At 43.2% G+C, this 22143-nt stretch overlaps 1 protein-coding gene across 2 annotated transcripts in view; it reads right to left on the bottom strand.

Moving 5' to 3' along the window:
* LOC144727649 (engulfment and cell motility protein 1-like) overlaps nucleotides 1–21768 on the bottom strand; it is a 66821-nt gene extending 45053 nt beyond the window's left edge. For both annotated transcript variants that reach the window (XM_078606619.1, XM_078606620.1), the window contains exons 1-7: nucleotides 21608–21768; nucleotides 8932–9347; nucleotides 6486–6526; nucleotides 5294–5366; nucleotides 4475–4525; nucleotides 3287–3459; nucleotides 114–216 (exon numbers count right to left, since the gene is read on the bottom strand). In XM_078606619.1, the coding sequence (XP_078462745.1) occupies nucleotides 114–216; nucleotides 3287–3459; nucleotides 4475–4525; nucleotides 5294–5366; nucleotides 6486–6526; nucleotides 8932–9009 (519 nt within the window). In that variant the 5' untranslated portion in view covers nucleotides 9010–9347; nucleotides 21608–21768. The remainder of the gene's footprint in view (nucleotides 1–113; nucleotides 217–3286; nucleotides 3460–4474; nucleotides 4526–5293; nucleotides 5367–6485; nucleotides 6527–8931; nucleotides 9348–21607) is intronic.
* Nucleotides 21769–22143: the final 375 nt, after the last annotated feature.

Here is a 22143-nt window from a genome sequence, read left to right as displayed (position 1 = left end):
TCTCAAAAAGGCGTATTTACTCATTGCTAAAAAAAATACCCCAAAGACTCGGTGTTGTTCTAACACCCGCAACATATTTATAGTGGTCAGAATATTGACCAAGGATACCTTACCTTTTTAACAAATGGTCCCTGGGTAAAGGATTCCCAGGACATAATGCTGTGATCCATCAATTCCACAAATGCAGACAGGGTATAGGCCAGGTTCTCCCCAACACTGCAGTGAGAAACAAGCATCAACACATTTTTTAATGCAAGAACCACCATTCTTTCCCCAATAATAATTGCCTGGTAATCCACTGACCTATGTACGTATAGTTGAACTGCTTTCGCACCGTACGTAGCCAACCGTGCTCATCGGAGGTGCGGTATATGTACAGACTGCACCGAACGTGGCTCGCAAGGAGCATGGATATATTCTTTAAACCAATTTATACATCCAACTTTGACGGTTTGAGGATGTGCATGATACTCAATATGCGTCAATGAAAATAACTTAAAAGTAAAACTTTGGCTCCTCCTCCCTCAACCAGTATATATACAAGGTCGGATCTCTTGGAATTTCTCATTTACTTGATACAGCAAGCGTGCTGTGACGGTTCCATCTGAAGACGGAAGCTTGTGTTGCCTCCGAAACGTCGTGATTTTTATTTTATTTGTATTTTACTTTTATTAATTTAAATTTTTTACTTACGTGACTTTACCGAAAAAACCCAAGAATATGAATATTTAAAAGTAAAACGTCAACAGTCTTCAACAATGTCATGGTAGTAAAGTATAAAAAAAAAGAATGACCTCCAACCATAAGAGTCCACCTCTCTATATACGACGAAAGACCATTGTCTTTGAATACATGGCGAGGTTAATTATGAATCTTGTTATTTTGTTGTTAGAAAGGTGTCCGGGCTGCCCTTGTACAAGTCCAGGCTCAAGGCCTCCCTTTATCCCTCTGGCTATAACGGACTGCTCCCTCTAAAGTAAATATTTCAAATCTTTCTGTATAGCGTCTTGAAATGACGTTACATTTAGATGCTTTGTAAATCCACATTGCATGTATTGTACTTTTAATCTACCAGAGCCCCATTGGCTCTTCAGCCTTGTTCACAAATTTAAATCGAATTAGGTGCAAATGTTCACAAAGTTTGGTGATGACATTTAATTAAATATATACCCATATATATATTATTTGGTTCTTTCGGTAAAGTCACGTAGATAGAAAAATTTTTATTAAAAATAAATCAATAAAAATGTATTTGAAAACTAAAAGAACACTAATGTAGCCTGGTTCTTTATCGGAGTGAGTGTACTGGCAGTCTATAATGTAGACTGTAGCCTGGTTTTTAAGCATGGTGAGCGTATTGGAAGTCTATAATGTAGACTGTAGCCTGGTTCTTAACCTCGGTGAGCGTATTGGCAGTCTATAATGTAGACTGTAGCCTGGTTCTTAACCTCGGTGAGCGTATTGGCAGTCTATAATGTAGACTGTAGCCTGGTTCTTAACCTCGGTGAGCGTATTGGCAGTCTATAATGTAGACTGTAGCCTGGTTCTTAACCTCGTTGAGTGTACTAGCAGTCTATAATGTAGACTGTAGCCTGGTTTTTAAGCTTGGTGAGCGTATTGGCAGTCTATAATGTAGCCTGTAGCAACGGTTATTAAACTAAGTGAGCATACTGGCAGTCTATAATGTCGACTTATTCTTGGTTCTTTCGGTAATAAAAAAACCCACGACGTTTTGATCACAAGCGATCGTCATCAGGAGGAAAGAGGGGGAAGGTCACCGAAGGCAACCGTTTAAAAAGGTTTCAAAAATGGGCGTGGCACAAGCGCTCCGGCGTTGCAACGAAGTGGGCGGGGCATATGTGCACCAGGGCTTGTGCCACGCCCATTTTTGAAACCTTTATAAACGGTTGCCTTCGGTGACCTTCCCCCTCTTTCCTCCTGAAGACGACTGCTTGTGTTGTGATCGAAACGTCGTGGGTTTTTTTTATTACCGAAAGATATCAAGAATAAGTCGACATTATAGACTGCCAGTATGCTCACTCAGGTTAAGAACCAGGCTACAGTCTACATTATAGACTGCCAGTTCACTAACCAAACAGAATAACCAGGCTACAGTCTACATTATAGACTGCCAGTACACTCAGATTAAGAACCAGGCTACAGTCTACATAAGTTTTTTTTATCATTTCTATTCACTTTATTTATTTATTATTATTATTATTATTCTATCTACGTGATTTTACCGAAAGAACCAAAGAATATGAATTCCCGCAGTCACGAAAGTTGTCAAAATTTTACAGCCTATATATTTAGAAATTACACTCGATAAAGGTTTCCTGGAAATGACTAATTGGGTGATCCTGCTGACCACAAGGAACAACAAAATGGGGAATACGGCCTTTACTTTCACTTCCCTTTGCGTCGACTGCAGACTCAGAAATGCTCGTCAGTACACGCGAGAGAGACGCATGCATCGGAAGGAAAGCTGGAAACACATGACTTGTACGTGTTGGAGGTGTTCCACCCTCTCATTTCACCAAGGTTCTTTGCTTGAAAGTACATCCTGACCTTGATAACTCGGAAATATATATCTCTGTTATCAAGGCAAACGTTATATTTTAAGCACAGTATCCTGTCTCAACACCCACTTCCTTCACTATGAGATCTCTTTTACCAGTGGCAAAATATAATGGTAGGTTTTTACCCTTTTAACTGGTACAAAACTGTCAGTTTTGTACCAGTTAAAAGGGTAAAAACCTACCATTACCCACTTCCTTGTTTATATGTTTCTGCAAGGCCTTTTTTTTAAAGAGAAGGACATGACATTGTTACTGGGAGCAGATTTTCTCAGAAATTAAGCTAAGATAGTAACACAGGACATCCAAGATTAATGAACTAGGCTTTACTACTGCCTACTAAAACATTAATAGGAACAATCAGTCAGCAACCATCAGTCAGTTTGGTTGTGAGGATTGTTCTTAAACTTTCTAGTGAACAGAATCAATACTAATTGGTGCATACAATTAATTTGTTCAGCTATGGACAGATGGCGGGGCAACTTAGACACATATTTGATCATTACATGGCCTATCCCTTGGCTGTGACGACCTACGTGTCAAGTTCAAAAGTCGCAGTTAAAGCCACAAAACTATATACTAAATCTAACCCGTGGGTCCTTGGCACAACTACCAAACCTCCTTGGCAGGACTGAGAACGGTTTTGCTTGCCAAAGACGACCAAAATGGTTCCGCGAAGCAGCACAGAGGGGTTTGGGGTCGCGACGTACTCGGTGGTGCCAGTTTCCACGCTGCGCGTCAACAGTCCGATCCCGTCCAGCTTGATGAACTCAGAGGCAAAGGTGACGTCCACAGAGAGGCGGGCCAACGTCTTAAGTGCGTCCAGTCGGTCGTCCGGCCGGGTTGATCGGATCCGTTCCACCAGCAGCTGAGCGGTTTTAGACTGCACGGGCGAAAGCACAAACACACCGTAAGACAAGCGCACCGGTAGGCGCCGCGAAAGTTGGCGAGAAACGTTAAGCAGGAAGTGTCGACAAACGCAAGCGCGCACACAACACACACACACAAGTTAATCACGTTGGTAGGCACAAAAGTGAGCTCAAGAATGACAAGGTAAATGCACGCGTAGCATAAAAGACAATCACCAGGAAAACAATAAAATACATGTGCTTAGAGGTACGCATACAATTAAGGTACAAACATACAGCCGCGGACACATCAAACAGCATATGGCACCTGCAGGAAATGCATTTGTATGAGAAACACAGAAAGCACATGTCTATTTGGTTCTGTGCCCATGAAGAGATTGTAAAGGAGTTGTGTGTGTGGGTCTGCGTAAATGTACTGAGTGCAGTACATGCAAGCTCTACAAGTAAATGTAAGGAATTCACTGGATTACGAGCCCAACCATCCCATTGAGGCTGCCTGGGTGGTGACAATAAAGAATCAAAAGCCTGGGCAGAAGCCAGTGCTGTCTTTGATTTAAAAAGTGCTTGTACATGGGTCAAAGCATAATACACACCAATGACAGAGGTAAAGCCCTGCAATTACTCGCTCACGCCACTCTCAAAAAATCTGCAAAAAACAGCTTTATAGCTCGTCAGATTCCTCCAGTATAAATATTCTGATTCTAAAGCGGTATTCAGCTTATGCTGCCATTCCAGGCAGACGTCTTTGAAGAGTTGGGAGTACCCACACTTTACCCCACCGTGCGCGATCTGCCAATAGTATAAACGTGCACCATTGGTAGCTATCGGAACATTTGCATGCGCAACTGCACGTACATTTCCCTTACACTGCACAAAAATCTTCGCACAAATCATCAAAGCATTTTTAAATGTTCACAGAAAAAAATATATAATAACCAAGTAAAACAAATACATCTTAGATATGTTCCAAGTAAAACAACATACTTAATTTCAGATTAATTATTCTACTCACAAAATAATCAAACTTACTGCCGAGTCTGTCAACTTCAGGATGGCTCCATTCTTTATTTCGTTTCGATTCTGCACCAAATCACAAACAAATAAGAATAAATTACTTCCAGAAAACGTGGCTCTTCAAAGATTGTTATTTTATGCACTGAAATGTAAAGAGAGAGTTGAAATCTGCCATGCTCCACATCCCGCAGCCAGCCAGCCACACATAATTAACAACAATCTCACAAACAATCTACGCTGTGTGATCTCTTGATCTTTTCTTTAAAAAGTCATTAATGCTCCCTCATCTCGTTGCTATTTTAAGTTTGCCCGCATATTCATCTGTCCATCTTTGTTTCATTACTCAGTTCTGCAGTTGCATTAGCACGAATAGTAGAGATAAATGGAAGCTATATTAAACAGTAAAGTACTTTAATTGTATTCCCTTATCATTTTGCTTAGATATACCTTACAAAGCAGTGCTTTGTAAGGTATATCTAATCTCTGCTGAAGAGTAACACAGGACAGGATACAGTACAAGCTACTCTACACAAGCCCAATACAGTGCAAGCATTACTTGTACAACTTATGAACACCAGGAAAATATGGGGTTGCGGAGTGGCGCAGTGGCTATGTGGGCAACGGTTATTTATTTAATAACTTTCTCAATATTTGTTCTGCAAAATTGAAAACAGCTGGCCACAGTGCCTTCTACAGGAAGCAGCCCTCGCCATGAAAGAAGGGACCGGAAGGTCAGACAGGAGAACCCAGCGCACAGTGGCTCCAGGGACAAAGAGGCCGATAGGGAGCCACTGGAGTTCCATTTAATGCATGGGCCGGGATCACCGGCATTACCTGTTCAGTAATGTACATCTGGTTCCCATCTGTATAATGCAGAGCGTAGTTTTCGGAGTCGCTTATATTCCATCTGCGTGAAATAATAAGATCGCAATGCAATAACTCGTGACAGATAACAACCTTGCAACGGAGCATTAGACGAGAGAAAGAATGCTGTATCAGGCACCCTTATAGTCATGCACGTGATGCAAAGAACGAGTTGTTACTTAAAAAAAGTGGATTTTCAGAACATTTACATCACGTGATAATTATGTGTCTTCATGCTAACAAAAGTGATGTTACCCGATGCCACGTAACATAACGAAAAGCACGGACGTGATGTACAGTATTAAACATTCTATAAGTAAAAAAAAAAGTGATCGTCCATATTCATCTGAATAATGAGAACATGTCCCTGACATGCACCGTTCTTTTTTCCACAGCCACATGCGTATTTACCCGGAGAACGCGTCTCCACCTGCACCAGCTGTTGCGTCATTGGACGGGATTGAGCACAGTGGAAAATGCCTCTCAACTCCAACGCAACAACACAGCGGAAGTGCCTTTCTGTCGGCAAATGATTTAAGATCTGTCACACAAACTTAAAATAATCATCTTTTATTTATCCAGGAAAGCCTCAGTGAGCCTCAACACTGTCTTCCAGGCATGCTTGAAGGCAAGAGAAAGGTGGGGAGGGACAGCGCACTATAAAAAATGACAAGTTTTGTTGGCTGGCTGGTAACGGCAGATGGACGAACATGTCCAAAGGAAATGTGGGTTGCCAGTATTAACAAATCCAATTTCATTTCTTAAGAACCGTGTTATATAATACAATGCCATACTACTACAAGTTAGGTCATTAGTAACTGCGCTCAATACCAAGTTATCCAGCTAATGCAGAATTCCAAACCATTAACTTTGACGTGGGTATATATACAATTCTTCTTCTGAGCTATCCAATTGTGCCAGCATGGGGTTTTTATAGTGTACATAATTCATATTAAACCAAGTGACATTTCTTATTCTGGAAAAGCTTTTAACAAAAAAAACTATGTTCAAACTTTTCCATTTCGCATAGAATACAGAGCACCCTCTAAACAGTGTACCTCCGCAGTGCTCCACTAAGTCCGCAAAGCTACTTTAGAAGGCAAATATATATCAAACATGACGACACAATAAGCATCATTTTTTAAATGTCAGAACTGCTTACCCGTAGCAGATGTCCTTGATCACTGCGGAAAGAGGCTTTTTCTGCAAGAAGTAAACACCACAAATTAAGAAATGAACATATACCAGCAGTAAACACCAGAAGCTGTTGTTGGAGTTACATAATGGTGTAAAATCACCAGCACAACATTACGTGGCATTACTATCACTGACCTCCACCATCTCATCTAGATCTATCCATATTCACTCCATCAACCAAGGCCTCCCTGTCAAATCCCAGTTATCCGCCACTCAATTAAACATTGCTCATTCTCGTCTGCCATCACGAAACTATCCCCCATGCGTACCTCCTTCAAGGCCTGGCTCAAGTCTACCTCTTTTTCCCCTCCGTTGATGACCGACTACCTCTCCATTGCCCCAATGTCCATTAGCTCCTCTCACCCATCCATTAGCTATCTTCCTAATTTGAATGTGCTACTCTTAAACAGAATCTCGAGATGCATTTGCATGCGGACGCTTTAAAAATACTATTCGAATTTTATAAAAGGCCATAATTTCAACTCCTGTGAAAACACGTGTCTTATGTGAATCAATATAAATTATTTAAGGAAATCACTGGAAATGTGGGCTATTGAGTATCTCAAGAAACCAGGCATACTGAAGCACTGATTACTATTATGATTTCTTTCAAGGGAATGATTGCATTTGTTTGGCAACAACATTGAAACATTTCACAGTGAGTGGTTGCCTAATTTCCTCTCCTTGCGATTCTCTACAGCAAATCTATATAAAGGTATAGACTGATACAATACCCCAGAGGAACAGCACATGCAACAAGACAAGCAGTGACCTGCATCACTTTCGCTCAGGGGTGAGAGCATGACAAATTTGACAATTATGAAATGTGATATGAACGAATCCTTCAATGGTGCTTCGGAAACAAGCAACAGCTGAAATGTCAGTTTCATGATGGACCCAGATGCTTCAAAGTTTCAAACGCAACTGCATTTATACAACACAGATGGTGGGTTTTCACCCAATTTGTGGGCTGTAATGTTTCCCATTAGCACTCTCTAAATGTCCTCAAAGGCCATTCTGTAAATAGGATGAGATAGGAGTAAACTATGGCTGTCATTGGTAATTAATTATCCATTACCAATAGGAACATTGTGAAATAAAAATTTTAATCCAGCCAATCTCAATCCACCATTGGATAAAGGCCATGCCACATGAGTGTGGGTTTTCTTTAACCATTTTAACCATACCTCACCACGTTGGTCAGTCCATGTTGGTGAATAGTAGGGGGGGGACAGGACTGGTTCTAATATAACAAAAAATGTAACTTTGCAACGTGCTGCACAGTGTTTGCTCGCTCTCCAAACGAGATAACGACTTAGAGATGCGATAAGGAACCAGAGACAAAGCGAGAAATGCAGCCACGCAGTGAGCTGGTGCCAACAAATGCCCAAGCTCTGTGGTCCTCTATATATTAAGTTGTTTTCAGCCAATTGTTGAGTGTTTTTACATGCAGAAGGAAACCAGAGCATCCAGAAAATAACCTACGAGTGTGAGACATCGCTCAGTCCCTTATAGATAAGACAGATGGAGATGAGTCCACACTTTGTTGTACTGTCTTCTCCTGGAAAGCCGGGGTATGGCACTTCTACGTCTATTGAAAGGTAGTTCACAACATTTGTGTGATCCACCAATTCTCACCTCCACTATGCTGGACCATGAGCATGCATCACCACCGCCCGGCTAATATATAATTCACTACTTACGATAGCCATGGCTAGGAATCAAACTCAAGTCATCATAGCGCAGCGTGCTAGCCACAGTACCACCACTTCACATCTCATGCTTGCATGTGTCCTGGCTTTACTCGTTCAAATCCCCTTTGGCTGTTTCTTCAATACGTTTATCCATCCCTTGGTTTCCATTCCATTGCTGTTTGTTCATCTGTTATCAATATTTTAAAAGCAGTTCATTTTTCCCCATCGCTGCTTTTTATTCGATGCCACATATTTAATTTGTTTTACTGTGGGAAAAAATAAATGAACAGTCCTGTATTTGTCGATGTGCAATCAGCCGTCCTTTTCTTTGGCAGTAACCGACAACAGACGACGAACCACAGGCCAACATTATTCAGCCACACAATCTCAGTATAACGCAAAAATTACACTTCTCTCAAGGTTTGCACACAGGTGCACTGGTCTCAGCACGCACAGGGGAAGGTGGGGATACTGGCCAAAGCGTGCGCACGTGTACTCACTCCCGACACTCGCAAACATCGTCATGCATGAACACGAAAACATTTCAAAGTATACATGTGGGGTGGGGGGGGGGCAATATATGCGCTCAGAAAAACACCAGCAGGCTCGTACGCAACCGCACCATTGATAATGATTCCATGAACATCCTGCAAGATAAAGACTGTGGCGAGTGCGCTAGACGTGGGTTTGCACAAGGGAGAGTGAGGGAGCGCTCACCTGGTCCAACTCGATGAGCTGCGCAAAGGCACCCGGCCTCTCAATGGCCACCTTTACGATGTCTTGAGGAGGCGGCATCGTTCCCCGGGCCTCTCCCCACGCTCTCTCCCAAGCCACCGACTCGACTCGGCGTTGTTGCACCCCCAAGGATGGGTCTGCTGAGACTGCCCTTTCTCTCCCCTCCTTGTCTTCGCACACACCATCAAAATTCCGAGCTTTGTTTGAATGGCCAGCTGCGTCTGCGTGTCCCGCCTCACTCTGCCCTCGCTTTTCTTTCCCCGCAAACTCCCCCCCCCTCCTTCTTTTCCCTCCCCGTTACTCTCCCTCCACGAGCTGGCTGAAATAGGGAATGGTTGTCTCGCCAAAAAAAGTTTATGCTCTCAGGCAATTTTTGGAGCCAGATGGTCCTTTTCACACTGCAAAGAGAGAAACGAGTGGGGTGGAGGGGGGGGGAGAAAGGTTAGCAACAGAGGAAGACGCGAAGCGAATGAAGAAACCGCGCATTTCAGAGGTAACCGGGTGCCTCAGGAAGCTGATACCATTGCAGACGAATTTGGCATTGAATCCAGACAGCCACACATGCTTACGTTGGGATCTCAAGTGTAGGTTAGGTTACAGCATCAGCCTGGTAACCAATTACTGTACAAAAAATGAAAATCGGATTACATTTGCATTGTACCTTATTTTGCCAGGTTCCAGGTCCGAGGGTTACGTATATTGGTTTTATTGCCATGTGAGGAACACTGTTCGGCGGCACATGACAGCACATGCTGCCTCATGTCAAAGAGGCCTATTGAAGTGACTTTGGATGGAGTTCTTTTATGTAATTGTTGTGAGGCAATCCCTGACACAAGGTTGTAGTGTACTGGTCAGTTTGAGAATCCCGAACAGAAATGTCTTTATGCAAATGAAAAATGCAACCCGTGCATTTGGGATTTAAACTTAGAGGGGACAGGCTTTTTTTTTAAATAAACTATACATTTGTGGACTCACTCAATCTCAGTCGTATGAGTTTAAATAAAGCAGTCCACCAGCATAAATTTGGCAACAAAAAGTCCACAATTACAAATCTAATCTACCCCCACGTTCATGGACTTGACTGGACAATAAAAAAAGAGGTGTCAGTTTTGTTGCCAGATAACAGGGTAAAAAAACAATTATCATATTTTTTACTGGCAAATGAGGTACCAATGGTTGTCTGGGCAAGTTAGGCAAGTGAGCCGGGCCGAGGCTGCGCGTTCTTCTTCGTCACGGACCCGGCTGGGACTCCGCTGCTACACTGTAAGGACGTTTCAGAAGTCGTCGGTGGTGCGGGGGATTCGATCGCGGTGGCCCCCTTCTTTCTCCTGGCTCCAGCCCCTCGCCAACCCCCCCCCTTTGTCTTCCCAATGCAATAATGCCTCATTACTTCTCAGCCCCCTAACTTTCCGTCACGGTGGTGGCATCTACATCTGCAGAACATGAAGAACCACTGGCATCTATATCTATAGGAGATGATATCACTTCTAAAGCCATTCCCCGTATTTAGTGCACATTCCGTACAACATGTTTGTACTCGACAGGAGTAAAGTTGGACTTACGAACAAATCGACTTATGAACAGACCACTGGAACCTAACTCGTTCGTAAGTAGAGGAGTCCCTGTTTGTTGCTATTATTATTCTTGTTTACCCATAAAAGCCAAATTGAGTCCCATGTCGTTATTAGGTGGGTCCTGCCAAGTTTTTGCAGTTGGGGGCAATGTTGCCACGTGCCATACCAATATGAGTCTTTTTAGGTCATTTTCAGCATTGGGATGTTTGGCCAATACCAGTAACATTGTGTGTCATTTTTGCAATGGGTGGAAGCCACAGAACTGAGGAACGTACATACAAACGTCACGCAGAAAGGCACCCAATTCCAGAATCGAACCCAAGTCCTTTTTATTGCGAGGAACAAGTGTTGAATATCAATCAATACTGACGTTAGCTGTGACCGGGAAGTGAACTCAGATGGGAGAGCGCACAGGCGAAGTGTGTTAACCAATGTGCCACCGCTCACACATTTGTAAAATTGTCAATGCAGATAGCGCCACAAGCTATAAACGCTCCAATACGTGCATTGGCTTTGTCATATTCGCCTTTTGGTGTTCTCTGCTCTGACACTGGTGAGACTAGGTCATAAAGAAAGCTGTCCCCTAGTGTAGTCCAATCAGTTTAATAGACAATGCATATATTATCAGAGCATGTTTTGTTTGCACGTTCACCACAATTACGTGTGGTTAATGCAGACTTGATTCCTTGCAAAAGGGTATCTATTTCGGTGTTTGAACATGTAACGCCTGTTTAATTGCCAGAAAGGGTAAAACCTATTTTTATTTTTCATACGCAGAAAGCAACGATGTACGGTACAATGAATGCTAATATTATGAAAACATATGCAAACGTTGAGTTGAGAACAATGGGGCAAGTGAGTCTGCATGAGACAGAATGAGAAATAAAAAACAAAAAACTAAAATTGGTTTTACATTCACGTTTTCTCCTACAATTCAAAACCTTTGTGGATCTAGCGTAGACACACCGAGTCCAGGAATGTTAATTATGTGGTCATCAACGTTTGTCCTTTCTGTCCTCTGATTACTTCACATTTTGTCAATGTTTGTCTGATGGTAAGGAAAGGCTTGGTATGCAACCATAAGCAGAGCATTCAAGACATTTTCAATAATAGGTGCATGAAGGCCAATTACTATGTCTGAGACACTGCACTGGCCCGAGTATTTCATCTCTGCCCATGCAGATTTATCTCCAAGAGCTGATTTAAACCTTAAAATTACCGCTAATTATACGTATTTATTTAGTGTAGCACAGGCCACTTCGCTGAAATACAACTATACATGCCATTGTGGCAAGTAAAAATTACGATTTGTCAAAATGGTTGAAAAGGAAGCAATTCAACCACTCTTGGCTGAGCATAATTTCCTTCCCTTTCATGGCTGTACTTTGACAAGTGCACAGGAAAGGCTAACTGTACTCCTCAGGGACACATCGCCATACAAAAACTACATCCCGACATTGCTCCCAGTGAAGTGTACTCAAAAGTACACCACGAGTTGTCTGGCAAGCGCAGGCGCCACAGACGAGATGCACATTTCCACGAAGAAAGACATTAAACATAGGTACATACATCTCCCTTACAATGGAACATGCCGATGGTAAAATGGTTAAAGAAATGGCCATCCTCAAAATCTGTTAAGTAATACTCTGGGCTAAAGGAAATATACAGAGAATATAACTTCTACTTACCTAGGATGCACCAAATGTCTGCTTTGCATTCAACTCTGGTGTGATATATAGCCATGAAATACAAACTACATAAAGCAGGAAACAAAATAACAAAAAATAACACTATTGTCCCGAATTCAACACACTGCACTCTTGTTACTATTATAATGTACTATGTCGGCCGTGGATTATAAATTATTGTGAGGCAAACTCAACGTACCCTCACCACCGCCTTATTTCACCTGCACCTCTCATCGAGTCTCTCCCCAACCACCTGTATCTCACCAGCTCACCTTTATGTCGCCCACACACATCTCCCCCACATCTATCTGCATTAGTCCATCTCAACAATGTCTCAGTCTCACGCGAGCCACCTGAGTTCTGATCCCAAGCAATGTAAAAACCTTACGTCTCATGTAACTTGTAACCACCGGTCTAATGGATTATAAATTATTGTGAGGCAAACTCAACGTACCCTCACCACCGCCTTATTTCACCTGCACCTCTCATCGAGTCTCTCCCCAACCACCTGTATCTCACCAGCTCACCTTTAGGTCGCCCACACACATCTCCCCCACATCTATCTGCATTAGTCCATCTCAACAATGTCTCAGTCTCACGCGAGCCACCTGAGTTCTGATCCCAAGCAATGTAAAAACCTTACGTCTCATGTAACTTGTAACCACCGGTCTAATATAATTTTAATGTACAATTACCAAAGATTATAAATTACAGCAGGATCAACTGTCTAAAAGTGAATTATGTCAGTTGTTGCAGGATAACACATTACGGCTATTTCATGAAAAGTGTCTGTTTTAACCTTCGTTCAATTCGCCGTTGTACTACACAAAATAACTGACCAGAACAGATGTCGTTTTGAGTGAAAGGATTTCCCCGGCCTCAGCTTAAATCCTTCCCAAATTTAATTAAATTCACAGAGGGTCATGGCAGAGGTGGTGCTCATTTCATGTGGAACAACCCCGCCGTCGCGTGTTTTATTTCAAAGTCTGCAGAGAGGTTCCAAAAAAAATAGTTTTGTTACTTGAGCGTTTCTAATTTTTGCTTCGGCATGAAGACATACGTGAAAGGAAAACTACTTAAGTGAAAAGCGCACGTTAAAATAAAACCCATGCAGAAAATAAGTTAGGAAATCTACATAAATGAGACATTAATCAAATGCCACTGGCACAAGCAAAGCCCCATGCTGGCTACAATGTAGCACGACCCCGAAAAATGCCTATAACAGCCTGGCATGCATCCAATAACTATCCAAGCGCAATCCTGTTTGGTTTCTGGGCAAGAGTGGATGCATTCTGCAAAGTGTTAGGTGTAGGCAGAATTCAACAGGTCGAACAATCTTTCTTTACAACAAAACGTTTACAGTTGCACCATATAACCACTAAATAAGTTTCTTAAAAAAAAGTGCCAATGTTTCTGGCAATCCAGGAAGGGGGTGAGGGGGCATATTATTATTGGTATATTATTTTCCATGACGAATTTATTCCGTTAAAAAAAAATCTGCACTGCCCACGAACCTGCACCGATGACTCTTGTGACTGTCTAAATTGCATGGAGATGCTGACCTTTCGAGACCTCATTTCACATCACACCGCTTCCACATCCTCCTTCAATATGCAGGCCGTCCTTCCTCATGGCTCTCCATATTTCTCTCCCAAAGTCTATTGCCCTCTCCACATGTCACTGTCGACATCACTCTCTGCCCATATCTCTCCCCATAGTCTGTCTCCAAGATACCCTCTCTTCTTGTGACTCTCAGTAGGTTTCTCTCTCAGTGTATCTTTCCCCATATATCTATCTCCCCATACATATTTCTCGCCATGCCTCACCATGTCTCCTTATGTTTATGGGTATAATCGTGTAGGAGGTCTATGTTCATGTATATTTGTGGGTGTGTGCACGACTGTGGGGTTTGTTTTCAAACGTGTGCGTTAATGTTTAATGTATGCGCCTTTCTGCATGTTTCTGCATATGTGTGCTTGCGTCCGATGAGCGCGGTTGGCTACATAGGGTGCGAAAGTTCATCATACATTGTGTAAGTGTGCGTATGGGAGCGCTAGTGTAGCGGTTAGCACGCTGCGCTGCGAACCTGGCGACCCGGGTTCCGATTCCCGCTCACGGCCAACACCAGTGGCGATTATCTGAACCGGTCCTGGGCCTCTCCTAGGTCGACTCAGCCTCAAATAAGTACCTTGTGCAATGTGTAAACATTGCCACGAGGGAGACAAAGGCGGTCGGGCGTGGTGTTGGCCACCCACCCCCACGTGTGCCGTTCTGGCCTTCATAGGTGCTCGCTAACAGCACTTGTCCCAACAGTCTGTTAAGGCGAAACGGGGATCTTTGTTTTTCTTTGTACCCATGCACGTGCATTATTATTCATTTCTCAGGGGGGAGTTGACATTTGTTAATGTCAATAAAGGGTCAACACAGACACATTGCTTCGGTTATGTTGAAAGCAGTGAGCAATATTAAGTCATTCTTATGATATACAATATAGTACTTCTGTTTTTAATCAGAAAACATTACTACATATGACCTTTTCAAGAGTGTCCTCAGTATGTTGCAAGTGGGTAAAAACTAAAGATCCTCGGGAAAACCCACGCATACAAGAGGATAACTCAAAAATCCACACAAACTGGTCCTGAACTCAATTGCTCATACTGCCAGCTCCTAAATGTGCTACTAAACCCAGCATATTAAATGCCACATAGGCAAAACACTACTAAAAGTATAATGTAATGTCTTGGACATAATGCCATGAAGAGTGTTATATTTGAATAAGAGTCACTTTTGCCTTAATTTACAAAATAATTAATTCAACTATTTCTCGACCAACTTGGAGTTTCTGTAGAAAACACGATAAACATATATACTAGCTGTGAATAAAGAGAAGTTTCTACGATGCGTAGCACGGTATATTCACCCCCAAAAGAGTGACATTAGTTTTTCATGATACTTCCTTATTCGTGGCGCTAAGTTAAACCAGACAATACAGTGTGAAATGGCAAAGGTTGTGTGTAGTTCCCTTGTGAAAATGTAGTCTGAGCTTCACGATTAAAAACAAGTTTCAGCCCAAACCCAGAGTTGTTAAACTTGTTGCCCGGCAATGAAATGGCCTGCCAACACCTCCCAAACACGTACGGGCCCGACACACAATGGCCCCGAAGGCATTCCTTTCAACACGTACCATGGAGTGCATATTCCAGTAATGCTGACACCTTGCTTTCATATTCGGGAAAACCTTTGCCGAGTCAGAGAAGCAGCGTACAGTTGTAAGCAAGTGGTCAATGCCAAGCCCGGCACGCAATGAAAAATTCACAGCCAACATTGACCACCGTCACCGCTCTAGCCAATGACCTACCGATGATAATCTACATTGAACTTAATTTTTCCTTTTACATATTTGTTTTCTATTGGGATTATGATTTGCTAGCTATTTTTTAATTTCTCTCATCTGTTATTGTTTATTATTCAATTATTTGACTTATTGAGTGTCAGAGAAGCGGTGGTGTTGTTTTTGTTAATGAAACACGATTTACAAGCTTATTGGCTCACAGGGTACTTCAAAATAAACCGAAACTGAACTGAGTAGAGAAGCACACAGTAGTAGTAGCCTTTGACAACACTGCATAACTTAACATTACGGTCTGCACATAACTTTCACATATAACCAATGTCTTGAGGCTCGTATTTATAGATGGTACGTGTTGCTGTCGTGTTCGAAGAACCATACCAGAATCAACAGAACTTGAAGTGTCGATTCACTTGTGCACACTTACTGCGCTCACCCGCCACCAAACCAGTAATTAACATAAATTGTAGTGGCTTTGGTGCAGTTTCTTTTACAATCTAGTCATGCTTGTTTGTTATTATTATTATTTTTAACTTCTCAATGTGAAAGACCTAACGCAAAAAATCCTGTGAGCTTCGCGGAAGACCAAAACATGGTCCACCTGAAACTGCATCCACTGCACAAACCATGGCAGATGCGGATACCTGATGCACAAATGGAAAATTAAAAACTCTCCAGTGTGTAGGACTGTGGTCATCCAAAACAGACCGTTCAACATTGCTCCGTTCCACAATACGAAGGAGACTCCAGAGCCATACACTCCGCTCCTCCTGACGCGGTTATCCGGCTTGACCACCCGAATGCGAAATTGCAGTTGTTGCTCTGTATCTACATCAGCCATTCGAAAGAATAAGAAGACTTCTTACATTTTTTCGGCGACAGCACTATCTCACAAAGCCTTCTTAAAGCAAATATGCAGTGGCACACCGAAAGCAATGGCACACAATACCTTTAACGTAGACATTTCAAACAAAGCATTGCATCCACGACCTAAACACATTTCGTAATGAGCAATGCATGACTAGTAAAATAACCGCATACAAAAACGAAAATATCCTTAGAGTACAGTACTAATTAACGAGCCAAACATCACGGGAAAGTGACTTCCTGCTCAAATGAGCATTGAGGTGGTGCATCTGTTTAATGCCCTGAGCTAGTGGTGAAAATTCCACATTTCTATGAGAGGGGTGCGTATATGTCTGTAGGACAACCACTTGGCAGGACCCTCCTGAATACGAGTCATGAGACTCAGTGAGACAGGCTTTTTTGAGTCAACAAGTGTGACAGTAATAAACAATAACTGGGCAGAGCCAACTGTGGCATTCAAACAATAAGGGGGAGCCCATGGGGCACTGGCTGGCCAATGTGAATCTTTATTGAATTGTATGGCCAATAAATATTTGGTCACCGCCTGTCAAATACGTTTGAATGGTGATACCGCTGATTATCGGAGTTGATAAAAGCAGACCGGTAGAGAATTGCCACGTAAATACATGGCTACCCAATGTGTATTGTAGGCTATACACTTAGTTTCACTGTGTATAACGATTGGATATACATAATCTATTGCACGCAGCCTGGCCACCCTTTAAGCCCAACAGGGGACCCAATGCGATAACAATTTGAACACTCGGGACCATTGGGACTACCATTTGGCTTACCGGGACCAGGACTGCCACTCGTACCACTGGAACTTTGGGACTACCATTGGAAACCCCTCAACTACCCGAGATACCACACAGACTAATGGGACAACTACTCAAATCGCTGACCATACCAGGACTACCAATGGATCCACTACTCATATCACAGGAAATACCAAATAAACGAACGCTCACTAACTTATAAACAGTATATACGCAACAAACAAAAACATTCCCATGCAGCATTTCAGACTATATAGCCTTTCACAGTGCTGTACAACGACATAGATCCCCCATATAGCCTGAACGGATTGCTGGGGCAAGATCTGTTAGCGAGCACCTATGAAGGCAGGTACGGCACACGAGGAGGTGTGTGGCCAACACCACGCCCGGCCGCCTTTGTCTCCCTAGTGGGGATGTTTTACACACCGCACCAGGTTCTCATTTGAGGCTGACGTGACCTAGGGGAAGACCAGGACCGGATAACCTTCACTGGTGTTGGCCGTGAGCGGGAATCAAACTCGGGTCGCCAGGTTCGTACCGCAGCGCGCAAACCGCTACACCACCGCTCCCCACAGTGCTGCTGTATTCACACAGATGCTCAGTCATGGACCGTACAAGAAATGAGATTTTAACATGGGAATTACACAAAGAAGAATTGCAAGATTGACTCAGAGAATTTTTGAATTAAAAAAAATCTAAAGTCATCTTGCGAACATTATTCTTCACCGCATGAGGGTAAATTCGTGTTTATGCATAAAATGGCAAAAGTCAATTCTGATTCAGGCTTAATACATCACATTCATCTCTGCAATGGTTGCACCAGTTCTGGTAATTAATATACTGTACAGTCTGAATTAAAAGCATGCTTTGTGTGGCAGCTGAGGCCGCAAGACCACTTTTATGCTTGCATATGCTGACTAATCAATTGTAAGTTTCGATGCAAAGATTTTATATATTTGAGATAAACACACATGGAATATCTAGTGTAATAAGCAAAACATGTGTTTCTTTAAAGTGAAGCAACAACTGAAACATAAAAAAAATTATATTCTTCCACTTTCAACTAAAACATTGTTATTTTTAGGATCTTAAGATCACAGGGTCCTTATTTATTCGTAGGCTTTCACGACAAATATTAAGCATCATAATTACGTCAATGTTTTACTATATTGTTAACTATATCAATATACATGTACATTATACTGACACGACCTCACCCAAAATAAACTAGTTATAAATGTAATTGTGAATAAAAGGGTCTATATGGGGCACTTATTGGGCTTACCCTGTCTATAGGAACTGCACACATTGTATGATCACGTTAACCCCCTTTATGAAATAAAGCATATCTCACGACAAGACCTATGCACATTCCTCATGCATATTTGAAAGTATTTAAAAATGTAAAAATAAGCAAAGAACATATACAAGATAATCATTAACAAATTCCACTGCGGTTAAGTATCTATTAATTATTTAACTCATGAATATTCCATTATCAACCTTAATCAATCCTGGTCCACTGCCTATCTAAGCTGTTGTCATTTCTCATGATCCTGCGATGCAACAATCCATCCAGCACCTGCACCACGAGCTAATTTTACCGCTTCATCTCCGAGGTGGACGTCCTCTTAGTACCGACGGTTAATAAAAAAAATATATAAGAAAGTGGACTTGGTAGAAGGAGGAACGTCTGCACAAAACTGGTGATGCAAAGGCAGCCAAATGAAAGAACACACCCAAGACAACAACAACATGCGTGGACATGTGAGTGATGGGATTGGCTCACGTGCATGAACGAGATCACTTGCGACATGGCAAGCGCATGAGGAATGGCAACAGCGTTCGCAGGCCAACCAGCAGTGGACAGATTATGGCCGTTGATGACAATGAGAAAGTAATTTACGACATTTCTCCGTGGGACAACAGCAAAAGCATCTTTCTATATCAGCATTAATGAATGCGGACTCAAAAAAAATCACATCAAGGCAGCCATTAAATACTTATGGCATCGCAAGAGCCTTCACGGCCAGAGGCTCAGAGGTTCTTAACAAGGAAAAAAAAATTACATTTCACAAAGGATTAAGATAGCATGCAGCCCCTCACATTAATGGACTGGAACGTCAACTTGTTTTAGGCAAATATCCAAACACCTCTAAGGCATAAGTAATCTGTTCTTACCCTGTCTGTAGTGATTGTACTCACTGCTAACTGCCCGTAGGGTTCTTTTGCTTCACATGAATACTCAAACTGATGCCACACATTCCTACATACACACAACCTGACAGTACTGAAGTTCAATTGGTACAACATTTACAATCTACACTGACCAAATTGTGTACGATGGTAATTGAAAATGTATCATCTGTCGTTCCTGTTTAATCTGACAACTACCAAACTCAGCATTCTGTGAGATTTAAGGGATCAATGTACCATAATAACTTTTAGCACATTCTTGATTTGAAGCTTTCATGACTGCAGGAATCCATACTCTTTGGTTATTTCAGTAAAGTCACGTAGGTATCAAATACCACCTGATGACGGACGCTTGTGTTGCGCCCGAAACAATCGAGATCTATTTATTTTTATACCTACGTGACTTTACCGAAAGAACCAACGAGTATAACTTTTAACACATTTAAGAATTGCCTACAAGGGCTATTTGTTTATTTGATTGCAACTTCATTCAAAGTCAGCATTTGTAGGTTTCAACATAACTGACCCAAGTATCTTAAAACCTTACCAAGGCACACTTAGGTTACGATGTTGACTAACGTAGTTATAAAATAAAATTTCTGCCATATCTAAATATCTCGGGTTTTAGTGCGATTCCTCGGCATAATTAGTCCAATAATCGATCAAATTAAAAACGTCTGAGGTTTAGCCAGAATGACAATTATCTTTAAGGTTCGTGGGGTTCAGTGCCTAACCATACATACATCTCAAGTTAACCAGGATAGCGCCTCGACATGTCTAAGCTTTCGGTGGCCATAGCTGACAAACAACCCAAGGTCAAGCGAAATTAATGTATTATAAGGTCATATGCAAAGCAATATCTCTACCCCTTAGCCAGAATCATTCTCAAACATTACTGTACTTGTCTGTAACGCAGCTCAGGGCTCAGCCCAATGCTTAAGATTCCTGGGATGCCATGCCATCAGGAGTACTCTCAGCTCAGACAGACTCCGATAAACTTCGGGGGTCTCGTGTGGCCCACGGCTCAACTCAGCGCATTATTTACTGCGTTTCAACTTACTGGACCCAGACTTTTAGGGCTGCTTTCACCAAAATCACAAAACTTGAAAATGTTGGGGAGGGAGATGGGGGTTTCTTTCTCCATCAACTCGGAGCTAGCAGACTTGAACACTCATAAGATTTAGCGCAATATTCTTGGTTCTTTCGGTAAAGTCACGTAAAAGGAAAATAATAAAAAAATAAAAATAAAACAAAATAATTCTCACGACGTTTCGGCCACAACGCAAAGCAGCCGTCCTTGACAGCGTCATTTAGACGCTGTCTTTCCGACTGACCTGTTCTTCACCTGAGGACGGCTGCTTGCGTTGTGGCCGAAACGTCGTTAGAATTATTTTATTATGTTTTATTTGTATTATTTTATTATTTCCCTTCTACGTGACTTTACCGAAAGAACCAAGAAGATGAATCCCTGCAGTCACGGAAGCTTTAAATGTTTTGTTGTTGCACGGTTCATAGAACCGTGCAACAACAAAACACTCCGCAAATATAATTAGATTCCGTCACAGACACACAAACACCAATTTGTGTACACGGGATGCAATGCGCACGCAGTCCCGTGCGATGGCGTGTCGCTTAGCGAAGTTGCAAATCCCCTCCAACTATCTCGCGCTCTCACTCAACCACCTTGTTCCGCAAACTTCCAATTATTCTCACGCATTCGAGCCTCGCCGCTGTTGACGATCTCGTTATTCCACGGCGGACTTTTACTTACCGCGAACAAAGCAAATCCCCTTGCCTCACTCACTCACCCACCGACCCACCCATCACCCCGCATCTCTCACACGCCGCCACGAACTAATCTCACGCCACCCGCTGGCTGCTCTTACGCATCGCCCCCCCTTCAAACTCAACCCACTGTCCCAAGGCGAATGGCCCACGGCAGCGCAAAAATCTACCGCTGCTGCCGTTCGCTTCGCCTCCGTCTCGACCCCATCAACTTTGTTAGCGGTTTGCGCCGCGGCCTAGCTCCGCTCCGGGGAGTGGGGGCAGCCTCGGTCTTGCCTGAAATCTCACCTGGGCTCGACTCACCTCACACGGGCCGGGGTGAATCGGCACCCCCCCCCCCCCCCCAAAAAAAAAACCCGTTACCGCACAACACACAAAACAACCACGCCGGGACTCAGGATGACGACGACATGAACTCACCTGTTGTTGCCGGCTAAAAGACAGCCTCTGAGGGGGGGGGAGGGGGTGGTTGTAGGGGAGCGTTGCGGGGAGAAGTCGCGGCGGGAGGCTGGGCCGGGCGCACCTTGATGGGGGTCCGCGCGCGCTTCCGCCTCCTCCACGCGTGGGGCCCGAAGCGGACTGCGGATTCCAGGGACATGGCCGCCACGCGGCTGTTGCCAGATCAGAGGTTTTCCTTCGCTACTCTCCCCCCCACCCCACTACTTTCCCCCCCCACTACTCTCCCCCCCTCCACTACTCTCCCCCCCACACTACTCTCCCCCCCCACTACTCTCCCCCCCACACTACTCTCCCCCCCACACTACTCTCCCCCCCCACTACTCTCCCCCCCCACACTACTCTCCCCCCCACACTACTCTCCCCCCCACACTACTCTCCCCCCCACTACTCTCCCCCCCACACTACTCTCCCCCCCACACTACTCTCCCCCCCCACTACTCTCCCCCCCCCCACACTACTCTCCCCCCCCACACTACTCTCCCCCCCCACACTACTCT

This window comes from Lampetra planeri, chromosome 26 (genome assembly GCF_965212315.1).
Source record: "Lampetra planeri chromosome 26, kcLamPlan1.2.h2, whole genome shotgun sequence".
Taxonomy (NCBI): domain Eukaryota; kingdom Metazoa; phylum Chordata; class Hyperoartia; order Petromyzontiformes; family Petromyzontidae; genus Lampetra; species Lampetra planeri.
Note: the sequence above shows the minus strand (reverse complement) of the source record. Positions and strands in the feature narration are given on the sequence as shown.